We start from the raw sequence: 13340 nt of genomic DNA, 5'->3' as shown, positions 1-13340 counted from the left end.
ACACAAGTCCTTACTGCATTTTTATCTGGAGTAAAAGTTCTCACTGAAGTCATGTTGGTTTATATGAGTAAAATCTTATAATATACCTCCAGCTCTACAGTTAAGGAGTGCAAACTTCAGTCACTGTGTCTTTTTTATATGCTAACATAAAAAGAAAATATATTTTGGCCCACTTTATAAGCATTTTCCCTTCATACAGAGAACTAAGCCATTTTGATGATATAGCTTACCTAAATATTTTGTCTGATGGTGTGTGAAGGAACCACATTAACAAATACCCTATTCCTTTTTTTATCAATTCTAACTTTGAGAATAAAATGTCACAGAAATATAACAACAAAGACCAACATTTGGATTGGTATAAACTTACTTTTTCAGGAGATGTCACTATATGCCTAGTTTTACTTTCAGAGTTGCAGGATGTAAGGACAGTTGCTCTCCTGGGTTGGGGGTTCTTCTTTCATCTTGAAGTTAAAATACTGTTACTTGTGTTAGCATTGCTTGTTTACTTTCACACTTATCAGGAAAGTGTACCTGTGAAAGCAGGAAAATTTTCCCACTAATAAAATAGAGTCAGTCCAGTTTTGTTGGTATCAACCTTTCTATTAATAGATGGACCAATTGCCATCTTTCATAGGTACATGCTTGTCTTATGTTGGTTACTCCCATAAACCGTTTAAGAATCATGGATTTCTTGTTCATCTTTAAAAAGGACTGTATTTAATTGCTTAATATGGATATTTGATGTTTCATGTGTATACTGTAGAAGCCTTGTAAGTTTTCCTAGAAGACGCTGATGTTAAAAATCTTCAGACTGTAAAAAATATTCATGTAATGTGTCTGCTCTCATTTTATCTAGTTACTATAACTTGGATGATGTGAGCCATGACACGATGAATAAGTACCTCTCAAGCCTTGTTGAGAAATCCCTGTTTGATTTGGAAGGCTCCTACTGTATTGAAGTTGGGGAGGTAAGACTAATCTGTGCCTTACAAGATTCAGTAAGATACACGCTCTTAGGAGCTGTGAACAGCAAGATACACACCCCTTGATGGGAGATGTTAGGGCAGGGTTTGTCTTTGTTAGACTTAGGTTGAAAACTCTTGTGGCTAAATTATAATGCTAAATTGTTTTTTGTGTTCTCTCTTAAAAGTAGTCTGAACATGTTTCACAGTTATGTAGGAGCATGTTATACTGAGCCACTTGGGAGCTCTGTGTTTGATTCCTCCTCTCTTGTAACAGGATAATCGCAGCATTGAGCCGCTGACATACGGCCGTATTGCCTCCTATTACTATCTGAAGCATCCAACTATTGGGATGTTCAAGGATCAGTTGAAACCTGAAAGCAATATTGAAGAATTGCTCTTAATTCTGACAGTAAGTGCTGATATTTCTTAAAAATACTTTTTTTTACTCTTAAAAACACAAATATTTCAAAAAAACATGCAAAATAAAGAGCCTTTCACCCCAATCTCTAATTTAATTTTTATTGTTTTGAGAAACATACCTGAATCATTTTTGGTGTTTCAAGTGTTTCATCTCATCAGTACATCAAAATTACACTTCTTTCTGTTCTTACATTCCTTATAATGTGTATGATCTATACAAATCTGATATTTGTCTTTCCTAAGTTGAGTATATTATTAAACGCCATAGGAATGACTGCTTACACTAAATCTGAAGCAGGACCATCAGTTTGTCCTGGGACAATCTGGAAGATACAGCAGCTTTAAGGGGTAGGGGAAACCTGTGGGAAACACCTCTCTCCTCTCTTCTTTCCCTTTTCCCAGTCCCTGAGGTCATAACCTGCAATAACAACAGCATCTCCCAGAGTTAGTCTAGAGGCTGTTTAACAGAGAAGTGCAATGCAAGGGCAAAGACACCGTGTATGATGCACTGTGTTAGTACTACATTCTCATATAAAAGAATCAAGGTTTATTCCATTTTCCTTTTTAAGTACTTACATAGTTACTACTACAGATTTTCTTTTTTCAACATGCTGTAATTCTACTTCTAAAAATATATTTTAAAACAAGAAGTGCCTGAATATTATCCAGGAAAACTTATTTCTACCCCTATATGATTGTAGTCTCTTTTACATTAAATACATTATACAAGTGGCCCAAATTCAGTAATATTCTGATTTCTAAGTGTTACCTTCCAAATTTGAAGTCCTGTCTTACAGTATTTATATATCTTACTTTTGTATTAATTCTTGTTTTGGCATGCTGCCAAAACTTCTCTGAAGAGAAATACAGGAAGTTAAAATACTGCTATTCAACAGTTTGTAACTCAACAAAACCTGATCAGCATTTTATGAGACTAGGAAAACCACTTTTCTAGTACAGAGACTTTTCTTCCTGATAAATTTAAAGCACCTGCTGCAAACATTCAGAGTGTTACAGCTCAGAAATAAAGGCCACAGTAATCTTTTGTAATGGAAACTGTTAGACAGCCTAAATAGGGGAATTGCTATCACTGACCCTGCAGTATCTGTTGTTCTGCTGCCAGAAAACATTGCAATTACACTAAATGAAATTCAGTGTATTCGGGTGAATTCAAAATGGTAATCATCCACAATACCTAGATATGCTGTATGTAAAATAACTAAAATTTTAAGAACAAATACCCACATGTGAACAGAAGTTAACTAATACAATGTTGAGTATTCAAGAAGAGTGCTTTACTCCAGCTGCTGTCTCTTTAAAATGTCTCTAGTGAAAATTTTCTGCATCTAGACATGTCAGGATTTTTTTTTCCAACAAATTTGGTAAGGAAAGTTTGAGAATATTAGCAGAGATGGCATTTCATAATACTGCCTTAGCTGATGAGCAGGATATCGAACAGGAATGATGGAAGAACCTAGTGCTGCCTGTTTGAATTTGTCTGTTGGAACAGTGTGCATTCATGAATTGCAAAAGTAACTGGCAAATATTCTATTGTAGATGAAACTTAGGACCCTAATGCTGGGTAGAGATTGTAAAATTGTAAGTTCATTAATCTTGCTTTAATTTTTTTATTTTTTTTTATTTCCTGATAGTAAAGTTCTGGAAGTTATCCATTTACAATCTCAAGAGGAATGAGACTAAAAATAAAATTGCTTAGGGGTCAAAATGAGCCATATGTATCAGTTTTAAAGGTGAAAAGGATTTACGAGTGCTGGATGCCATTAGAGCTGACAGCTCTTGCTTACTTTTTATGTGGATGTTGATTCTCATAATTACTAATGGAACTACTATTCTGTCTTGTTGAAGGTGCAAAATGAAAGGTTTTTTCATCTGATGTAGTGTTGGAAAGAAATGCCATTTCAACAGTTACTGCCAGGGATGTTTTTTCCCCCTAAACACTGCGCATTAATGAGGTTTATAATTACAGCAGTTGCTTCACACCTCTATTGTTAACCAATGACATTACATCTGCCTCACTCCACTGCTGCCCTCCTCCTCCTTATTGAAGCATTTAGCGGTTTTGGCAATAGGGAATTGCATGGCATGGGGTAAGTAGTCTAATTAGGTATAAGTGAAAACCCTGAGGGAAAAGGATGTTTAAAAAGTAATTTGAAGAATCTCTTAATGATGCTGAAACTGAAAGCTGTAGCTATAGTACAAAAAGGCCTGTTACCATTGAAAAAATAATTGTAATTGTGATTATTCTGCTGATCACTGTTTTAAATTATATGTTTTCAAATTTTGGACTGTGTTTTTTTAAGAATAACCATCCAAGCATTTCTCATGCAGTTGCAGGATTTCATAGATGTAACACTTATTATTAGTTGGAGTTTTAATAAAGCTTGCAAACCTTTAGGTATTTACAAGTTTCTGATGTACATAAGGAAGGCAGAAGTGAACAATTAGAAGAAAGTAAATCCTGATTTTGATTTTTCACATGGGATATATATACCAAATATGTAATTAACTTGGAGAGTAGCAAAAGTTTGTTTAAAACAAACCGTGGAAAAAAGCAAGATTTTGTTCAAGAATTCAGAAATTTAATATTGAATTAAAGGGGTTAAGTCTGAGTTTTATTAAGGGATTTTGATTTTCAGATTGATATTTTTGCATGCTGAATGGAAGTGTTCAAAATTCAGGGTTGATCACCAGTGAGTGATCATGAATCTTTATAATTCACGTGCAAAAGCTGTTGTGAGTCATCCAGTTTCTAGTGTTGATGGATCTCTCAAAAAAGTCACATAATAGCAGGATTTGTTTTCACTTAGTGGAAGACCACTCCTAGTCTTGTCTAGTATCTGTTCTTTTCTCGGTTTTTATTTTACCTATTCATTTTGATCATCTGCCAGAATTTTACAAGATCAAATGAATTTTTTTCCCATTCTGGTATAGGGGTTGAGTATTCATAACATGAACAGGAGCAGGGCACATGGGAACAGCCCAACAGTAATGTTGGAAATATGCAGTAATAAGTGATTCAGATAGGTGGGCAAAAATCCCCTTCTGTTTTGCCTGCTCTTCTCAGTAACTCTGTACCTGAGATGTTTGAGCTGTCTTGGGTTTGCAGTTAGCAGGTGGAACTTCACATTCAGTTATTTTTGTCACTGGCTTGTGCTAGTAAACTGGTATTTTTTTTCTGAGAGAAAATGTTTGATGTTTTTCCATAGAGCTTTCTTTAAACCTTTCCTAACCGTGCTTAGGCAGTGGTAATCCAAATGAGCTTAATCACTGTTGAGTTATGGTGCTTATTGCATTAAGTATTATTGATGAGAAAGTGTTCATGAATTATTACTGACAGGCTGGATTTCCCTGAGGTGCCTAAAGACTGTTTCCTTTAATTCTAATAGTTAGGTGCAGAGATTAAAGAAGAGGTCTAGGCAAGAAACGACGATAGATACTTTAGGGTAATTCTTGTCTTTTTCTGCACAAATGTTTTTAAAATCAACTAGCAGTTTGTTGTACCTTGAGGAAGGAAAGTCTGTCTTTCTGATTGATCAGGGCTGTGACACCTAGATCCACTAGTTTATGATTTTTGGTGATTTTTAACTTATCTTGTTATCTGGTTAATATTGACAGAGCAAAAAATTTGTCATACCTGTCCATACCAGACAGTGAAGGGGAGAACATCATTCCCATCTTTCATCTCTTGTTTTAGCTACATGTTGTCCTTGATTACTTTTTTTTTTTTTTTAATTCTGCCTATAAAGGAGGTCTGGTTGGTTTTCATGCACCTACTGCTGTCTTTCATGTAAACTGTTAATAAGAAAGAGGGAGTTTTTCTTAGAAAAGGGACCTTGGAGAGAGAATATGGTATTTTTGTTATAGTGGAGCATCCGTGTCTGTCTTTCTGTGATACAAACATGGACATAGAAGTTTGGTCTCCACATGCCTCTTCCCTTTATTTCTTTCTGAAAATAGATATGGTGACACTGGCTTGTATTAGACTAAGTAATTTGGAACTCAGCAGAAAATCTGTCATTGTTGGAGTCACAGACCTGAAAGGTAGAAGGAGGAAGTTTATGAAACAGGCACTCTCCATTCAAGATACATAGATAGCAAATGAGTAGAGTTATTAATGCCTTCTCTGTCTTTCATTACCTGGTAGGTATTTGTACTATGAGAACCCAGATAACTCAATTAACCTGTAGCTTTATTTCCTCTTCATCGTTGTTGGCAATTTCTATTCCAACCAGGGAATATGCAATTCTTTGAGAGTATTTACACTCTCAGTCTAAAATAATTTTATTTCTGTATGGGGATTCTGTTGCTGATTTGGTCTCCTGTGAAGGGGCCACAAAGGTTTCTGACTCAGTGATAAACCATCTTTTCAACAGGTCTCCAGTTAAACACCAGGGAAGGAGGAATTAATGCCTCACAAAAGTACTGTCAGAAAAAGAAGCTGATGTGATCTGTTTTGTTTATTATTTTCCCTGCAAGCCATAGCAGAAACATTGCTTTTAGGAATTTTTAAGATATTATATTAAACTGGGTCTCTGTTCTTTAGTAATTTCAGGAAAAAAATCAGGTCACTCTTCCTAAGTCAGTCAGTGTTTACAGTTAGTGTAAAATTAGATTTACATTTAATTTAGAAGAAAGGTGCTACTATGATTTTCTTCCAGGCATAAAAGCACAGCAAAACTATATTTGTTAAGTTATTCTTTTTGAATATGGCATTTCAGTGTCAATAACTGAAGTATTTTATAATGTAAAATTTATGTCAGATAGAAAGCAATTTATTATATGCTAGTCTAAAGAATTTCCATGTCTGATTTCATATCTATGGTACACTCAACAATGTGAACATCAGTGCTGTGGCCTCAGCCATTATTCATATTTTAGTTGTAGAAGAAATATTTTAACAGAAGAAAAGTGTTACCTCTTACAATTAAATATTTTCTTTACAATAAATCTCTACCAAGGACTGTTCAATACATAAAGTTCATCCTAAACACAGACATTTCCTGGATAATTGACTTAATTTTTGTACAGTCCATATTCTCTGGATTTTAAGATGTTAAAGCATTTGTGCTTCAGCTCCCACTTGAATCATCTAGATGGTATCAGTGTTTAATAGTTTAAATTTTTAAATGATGTAGGGGTTCATGAAAACAAAACAAAATATGACTGCATTTCAATAGCATCCAAATTTCATCATCTATATCCAGTATATTCAAAAACATCTTGTACTTAGCAGAAAAAGTACTTATATGGATACTCACACATTTAATTAGTCTTGATTTTTCTCTAGTTCCAGTAGATGGAGCAGTTTTTAATGTTGCTGTAGTACTTGAATTTAGTCATTTTTTTCTAACATCATGACACAGCTGTTTCCTGGTCTTCTTTTTCCAAATTATTATTTGAGCCTTAGTTTGAAGGCATAATATGCTGGCTTCCTTTCCAGGAAAGCGCAGTCCATTAGTAAATCAAGGTAACAATGCCCACCAGTGACAGCTAACTCAACATGGCCTAAGTCTTCCATTTTTATGGCATCAATAAGAAAGAATTACAGTCAATACCAGAATATACAAATCCTTTCCATCTCCTATGGAAAGGATTTGTATATTCTGGTATTGACTGTATGCATGAATTTCTAACCTCCAATTTACCAGTCTCCTTTTTTCCCCATCCAATCTTCTTGTTTCATTTCTGTCATCATATGTCAGTTGAGAAAAAAAAAAAAAACCTAACTGAAGCAATACTCGCAAAAGCTGAATTAAAACCTATTTTAAAGTTGCAGCTAAACATTTTTGAAAAACAGTTGCCAGGACAAAGGTCATAAAACAAGAACTGTTATCTTGAATATAATATGGGGGGTTTTTTCCAGGTTTTTTGTTTTATTTGCTGTGATTGCAGTTCAGCATCCAAGGAAATAAACCTTTGGAAAGTGTATATAGCTGTGGTAGTAGAAAGCAGTAGCCACAGGCTATATCCCCATTTCAAACACCTGCTTTAGTAACAATTTCTGTCAGAAAAAATGAGGAAATAAATTCCTTTACCAGGATGCAGTTATAGCAGCAAAGCACTCATGTATAGAAATGAAAAGTATTCTGAGAGCCAGGCAGGCAGAAGTGCTGTCCTGGTCTGGTGGAGGTGAACATTGGCTGCCATCTGTGGCAAATCAGTGTTTCCCTATGGTAGAAGCAAGTTCAGTGATAGCAAACTTGGCTTAGCTGACTGCTCAAAGCTGCATGCAGTTCACCCATGGACCACTTATTTGTTTGTCTTTTTTAGCACCAACAGGTTTTACTTACTGCTTGATAGTTAGAATCATAGCCACCATCATGCAAGGTTTCAAATTATGCAGAGTTGTATGCAAAGTATTCATACAGGAAATGGAATGGGTTTTTTCAGCAGTCATGTCATGTGGCTGTATATTTTCAAATAGACAATATATTTGTTGAAATAATGTTTGTGTTTGTTGGAGCAGAACTGAAGTTCTCAACAGCATCTTTATTATGGTAAAGCTGAATGTTTTATAATCTGTAAGGCTGCTTTGAGCAATGGCTGTGTGTTCTCAGATCCCAAATGCTCCAGCAGGAGGTCTTACAAGCTCAGTTTGTATTTAGCAAGTCAGTTCAAGTTCTACCTGCTTTATTCCTCCCAGTTTGTAATTGAGGCAGGATAAGCAAATTCAGGCTTTCTGCACTCTGCAGTACTTTTGTCAAAATTGTCTTCTAGAGAATGCCTTTGCCTTCGATAGATTTATATAATTGTATTACAAGTTGTGGCAGTTAACAATCATATTGATGACTTTGTTTTCATAGAATACAGTTCACTTAGTGACACCAACTGGGCCATACGGACTGCTGTTTAAAGACACAAAAATACTTTTCTCTGTCAGCATAGAAAATATTGCTTGTAAAACTCTTAAGAAAGAGGATTACATTGTAGCTTGTTCTCTGATTTGAACAGAAATTTTAGGAGAAGGATTGGTTTGGCTGAAATGATTACATCATGCAAGATTGATATCCAGCATATATTGTTCCTTTAGCATAGTAGTTAAAGGAAAAAAAAAGGACATAAGAGGATTACTGATCAGTCATTAATGAAGTATCTGACACTTGTATTTTCCTATTTGCATTTAGATTCTTTCTTTGTCTCATTTTCTTTTTATTTTTGTTCCTGATGGGGGTCTGTCTAGCTTCAGAAATTGAATTTTACTTTAAATCTTGATGTTATGTATTATCAGAGATGAACTTTTAAGAAATTGACTTCTCCTATTTAGAAATATTTAAGAAATAGGCCTCTCCTATTGCCTAATATTTACAAGATGTTTTATTTCACAGATACTTAGGGAGGCTATCTGTAATGTTAGAAGAAATTGCAAAAGGATTTTTGCTACCAAAAGGCCTTAGAATTTGAAAAAATTTGAAAGCATTTGAAAAAAATTGTGTATATATTTGGAAATTTCTTGTACAATAGGAAGGTTGCTTCTAGAGAACAAATGGTTGCACATTTTCTTCACCTCTGCAATGTAATAAATGTAAGACAGACATCAAAGCAAAGGATTAGAATTGATGTATGGGAAAATTGTCAGTGTATGCACTTTTATTACTACTTTTTACTGGGGTAGTGCTCAAATTCAGCTTTCCTTAATTTACAGTAGGCCACTGTCCTCTTTCCATGGAAGAGTCAAATCAGACATCACCAATTTGATTGGGTTGCCCACATTCCAATTTCCACTTCCAGCTCCTTTCCTTTCTGTCATCCAGTGGAAAAGAGTAGCAAGCCAGCAGAGATCACTCGAACTACTTGTTTTCAGAAAGAGAAAATATCTCAAGTCTTTTACAGGGTGAGAAAACAGCTAAAATTCCTCTCTCACAACAGGCCTCTTAAATGTTTCTCCTGACTGGATGTCACCATGCTTGCTTACAAAATGGGTGCTTACAACATGTCTCTTGACAAAAGATTTTTAGGTACAAGTGATGCATACAGTATTAGGAAATTTTATCTTAAACATATTAAATCATTGAATGCACAGTATTTTGTAGGTTAAGGAGATTAATTTCAACTGCTTTATCATTCGCTTAAGGCAACAAGCAATTATAAACAACATGATGCATAGATAATAGATTATTTTTTCTTTTATATATGATTGTCTTAGTTTACTATATGCAGTCATATAAGATGCTAATTTTTAATACTTCTTTAGCTACAAGAATGCATGTTTGCTTTCTCTTGATTCACACAGAACAGATGGATGCTTGACTGCCTGCTAATCCACAGCTGGAATGGTTTCAGCGGTTTCCACGTTGCTGGGTTAGAGTGGCTTTTCTAGTGGACTGAGAGGGCAGCAAGAGAGGGATATCATTATTCATCAGTATCCCAGTGGGATCACTGCCAGCAGAGATTAATTTTTTCTGTTATGCTTGTAAAACAAGCTCAGGTGGAGTCTCTAATCCTCAGGGCACGGGTGGCAGATCAAGGAAGATGCTACAAAGCTAGTTAATTTTCAGATTCTAGGGGAAACAGAAGCTCTGTTAGATGTATAAATACATGATTGCAAATTTAAGTAGCTCAAATCCAAATGGGATCTTCCTAGACATCTGGTCTTGAAAATCTCTGTTTTCTTTGTCTTTTAAAAGAAGTTCTTAAAACTTTATGCCAGAGGCAAAATATCTTCAACTCTCTTAATCATCAGTTATCATTCCATTTTTTTTTATACAGATCTTACAATGTATTTTAGATTACTGTCTTTATTTACATGTAGGCAAGTGTAGGAACACTATCTGTGTAGGAACACTGAGTTTACAGTGTTTTCACAAATTTGTGTGCAAATATGACAACCACCAAGAAAAATTACCACTTACCATCAGAAAAGGATTAGATTTGCTTTGCATGGTACATCTACATCTATTTTGGTAATGGCATATCCTGTTAAGGTCCACTGTGGTACAAGGGCATTTTTCCCATGTTATTCTTGGTATCAGACCTGTTGTCATTTGTAACAGAAATGTTGATAGTACTCAAATCAAGCATCCCAAAAAAATCACAAGTTGTCTATTTGTTTAATAGACTTCACATATTTTTCTTTTACTGACTTTTTTGTTTCCTCAGTAATGACCCTTCTTTCTCACCCTTGTAATTACCAGTGATTTCCATCCATGTAGTTCCTTGTAGCTCTTGAGTTGTTCAAAACATTGGGTTAGATTTTCAGGCAATGTTAATTCACATAGTTACACTGAAATGAATGGAGATGTGCCAGTTTTTATCAGCAGGGAACTACCCTTATTGAAATTTACTTGCAACAGCTGTCATTTCCTCTTAGAGCTGTGGGTTTTTATTATTATATTAAACTATTTTCATTTTAAAGTGCTCAGAGTGAGACCAGTAGCATTGGCTTGCTGAAAAGACATTGTGCATGTAGGCACCTTCCAAGTTTCCCATATATTTCTGCCAGTTTGTATTGTTCTTCTGTTATTCTGGGCTTGAGCCTCTCTTGAGCACAGGCTGCTACTCATTTCACCACATGATGACAGGTATTCACGCCTGTGAACTTTTTATTCCCTTTTGTCTCTGGTCACATAGTAGTCTAGATCCGGAATTTAATCCAGTACAAAAATGCAGCAGTGTGCATTTGTGGCTCCCCACTAGGGGACCTGCCACAGGTCAGCAGATTTGAAATCTGGTTTTCAGCACACAGAGCTTTTCCAGCTTGCCATTAACATATACAGTAAGTAGGGGCCCCATTGCACATAAAGAATTAGTAGCGCTTACTCCTGTGTCCATGCGGAGTGGCATTAACTTAATGCAGGGATCTGTTAACTTCTTCCCTGGGTCTGGGCTCTGCACTGAAAGATCCCAATGCAGGATCAAAGCCAAAGATGGAAAATGACTGATCGCTTTCCCAGGGAAAGCTGTGTGCCAGCATTTGCTATTCCAGTTTTTATTGCTATCATCATCTCAGTCAGCAGTTGGGCCAGCTGATGCAGCCAAGCTCAATTTCAAAATGCAGACATCCAAATGGATCTGAAGTGGAGTTCTCGTGACAATGAGACTTTTGAATGTATATTCAGAGAGATTTTCCCAGTTTCCTGTGAGCAGATTACTTGTTCATGCACTGAAAAGCTGTTCTGTAGTAGTGCAATACAATTTGTTTCAGTACAACCAAAACCAGTCAATTTTAAATCTTTTCTATAATATGACTTGAGATTACAGGGAAAGTAAGCTGTGGCTTACTGCCCTATCTAGGTTTTAAGATGAAAAAAATAGAGCATGATAACACATTCAAAATGTGCAGGTTTGAAGCATTCTCATGAGAAATAATCAGAAAAATCAGGCATTTTGGAGAGGCAAAAACTCTAATATACCATTTACAGCAATAGAATATAGTAATTCTCTCACATTATGAAAATTCACTTTATAAATGGAATTTTTACCATTCTATTTATATTTATTTGCTGTGGTCAAAGTATCTTATTCTAGGTGAATAATGTGTATTCAGTACCAGATGTTTGTTCTTTTTTTTGTCCTAATTTAGTCTTCTTCTGCATTTATTTTTTCATGAACTGTGCAAGTACTACAGGAATACTTGTAAGCAATAATTTAACTTAAAAACCTAAGAGCAAACTAAGGCCACATCTATGAAAGTTGTACAGGCTTAATACTATGAAAGTACCTAGACATTCAAGGAAAATGTATTTTTAGGACTGGTTTTATTAGGACTGGCCAGAAAAAGTAGGACTGAATTATGACTGTGATCATAACCTTTATGAAATAAGGAATGTGAGAGGTAGAACTTAAAATCATGAATTCATTCCTTGTTATAATGTTTTAGTAAAGTATGTAACTTAAATAGGAAAATTTCCTGAAATAGAATGGCTCTATAAGGATATTTTTAACATTAGTAAGAAAACTACAGTGATTGTATTATCTATTTCTGTATCTTCCCCTACACTGAAGCTCAGCTTCTCTAATATGCTTAGGAAGCTAGAGGAAAAAAAAAGGAAAATCAACTTTCAAGTTAGTATAGAAGTCCTAAGAGCTTCTTTCCAATGTCAAATCATGGTTACTTTATAATAATCCTCCAACTCCTATCTGTTAGCATGCTTGCATATTCTTTTATCAACTCCATGCTGAAGCAGAGGTCTGTAATTTAACTTTGTAGTTTAGAAGTTCCCAGATCTGCCAGGTCACTCTCTGCTACTGGTAGCTAATATTGCTGACCTCCTATTGCTCTGTGAGCAGTGGCAAAGGTCTTTCAGACTCCTGACCCCTGGTCATCAGGAATGTCATCTGTAGTTTGTAGTTTGGATGTTTTAAGTAAGAGGTGAACTTGTGAAATCTAAACCCTTTAGGGTGTTTTTAAGTGATCACTCAACTGTTTCATTGCCCTAGGTTGTGCTTTTTATGATGTCTGTAATTGTAAAATTTGTGGTGTTTATCATACACAGCTATTTAAAAGCAAAAATCAAGCACTTGTCTATTTAAAGTATGAGAATACAATTAATATATTGCATATTAACATAATAATAGATTAATTAATAATTAATTTTTCTGACCACTAACATGAGGACTAAGAATTGTAAGAACTTCTAACTTTTATGTTCTTATAAAATATGTTTGTGGGTCTCCTGATGGAAATGGGCCCATTTTAAATCATGAAGGATAGTTAAAAATTAATGTTTAAAATATAACAGATTTGCATAATTGCATGTTGATGGGTTTTACAACTTTGTCTCTTTAACTTCTCTTGTCCAGCTGGAAATTTCCAGTGTTTGTTCTGTTGAGTCTTAAATCTAGAGACAGAGCCCAGAGTAGCCCAGCCTCACTGTTTTGCTCTTACCCAGTTAATTGGGTTAATGTTACACTTTGAATTCATACCTTTTTTTTTAATGTATATCTATTATCTCTAAAAGTGCATTAAACACTAATTGAATAATTTTTTTTTAA

At 35.0% G+C, this 13340-nt stretch overlaps 1 protein-coding gene across 1 annotated transcript in view; it reads left to right on the top strand.

Moving 5' to 3' along the window:
* ASCC3 (activating signal cointegrator 1 complex subunit 3) overlaps positions 1–13340 on the top strand; it is a 251664-nt gene that overhangs the window by 207952 nt on the left and 30372 nt on the right. Inside the window, exons 35-36 of the mRNA XM_066547531.1 lie at positions 860–971; positions 1243–1377. Coding sequence (XP_066403628.1) covers positions 860–971; positions 1243–1377 — 247 coding nt within the window. The remainder of the gene's footprint in view (positions 1–859; positions 972–1242; positions 1378–13340) is intronic.

Source organism: Molothrus aeneus, chromosome 3 (assembly GCF_037042795.1).
Source record: "Molothrus aeneus isolate 106 chromosome 3, BPBGC_Maene_1.0, whole genome shotgun sequence".
In the NCBI taxonomy this organism is placed as follows: domain Eukaryota; kingdom Metazoa; phylum Chordata; class Aves; order Passeriformes; family Icteridae; genus Molothrus; species Molothrus aeneus.
Note: the sequence above shows the minus strand (reverse complement) of the source record. Positions and strands in the feature narration are given on the sequence as shown.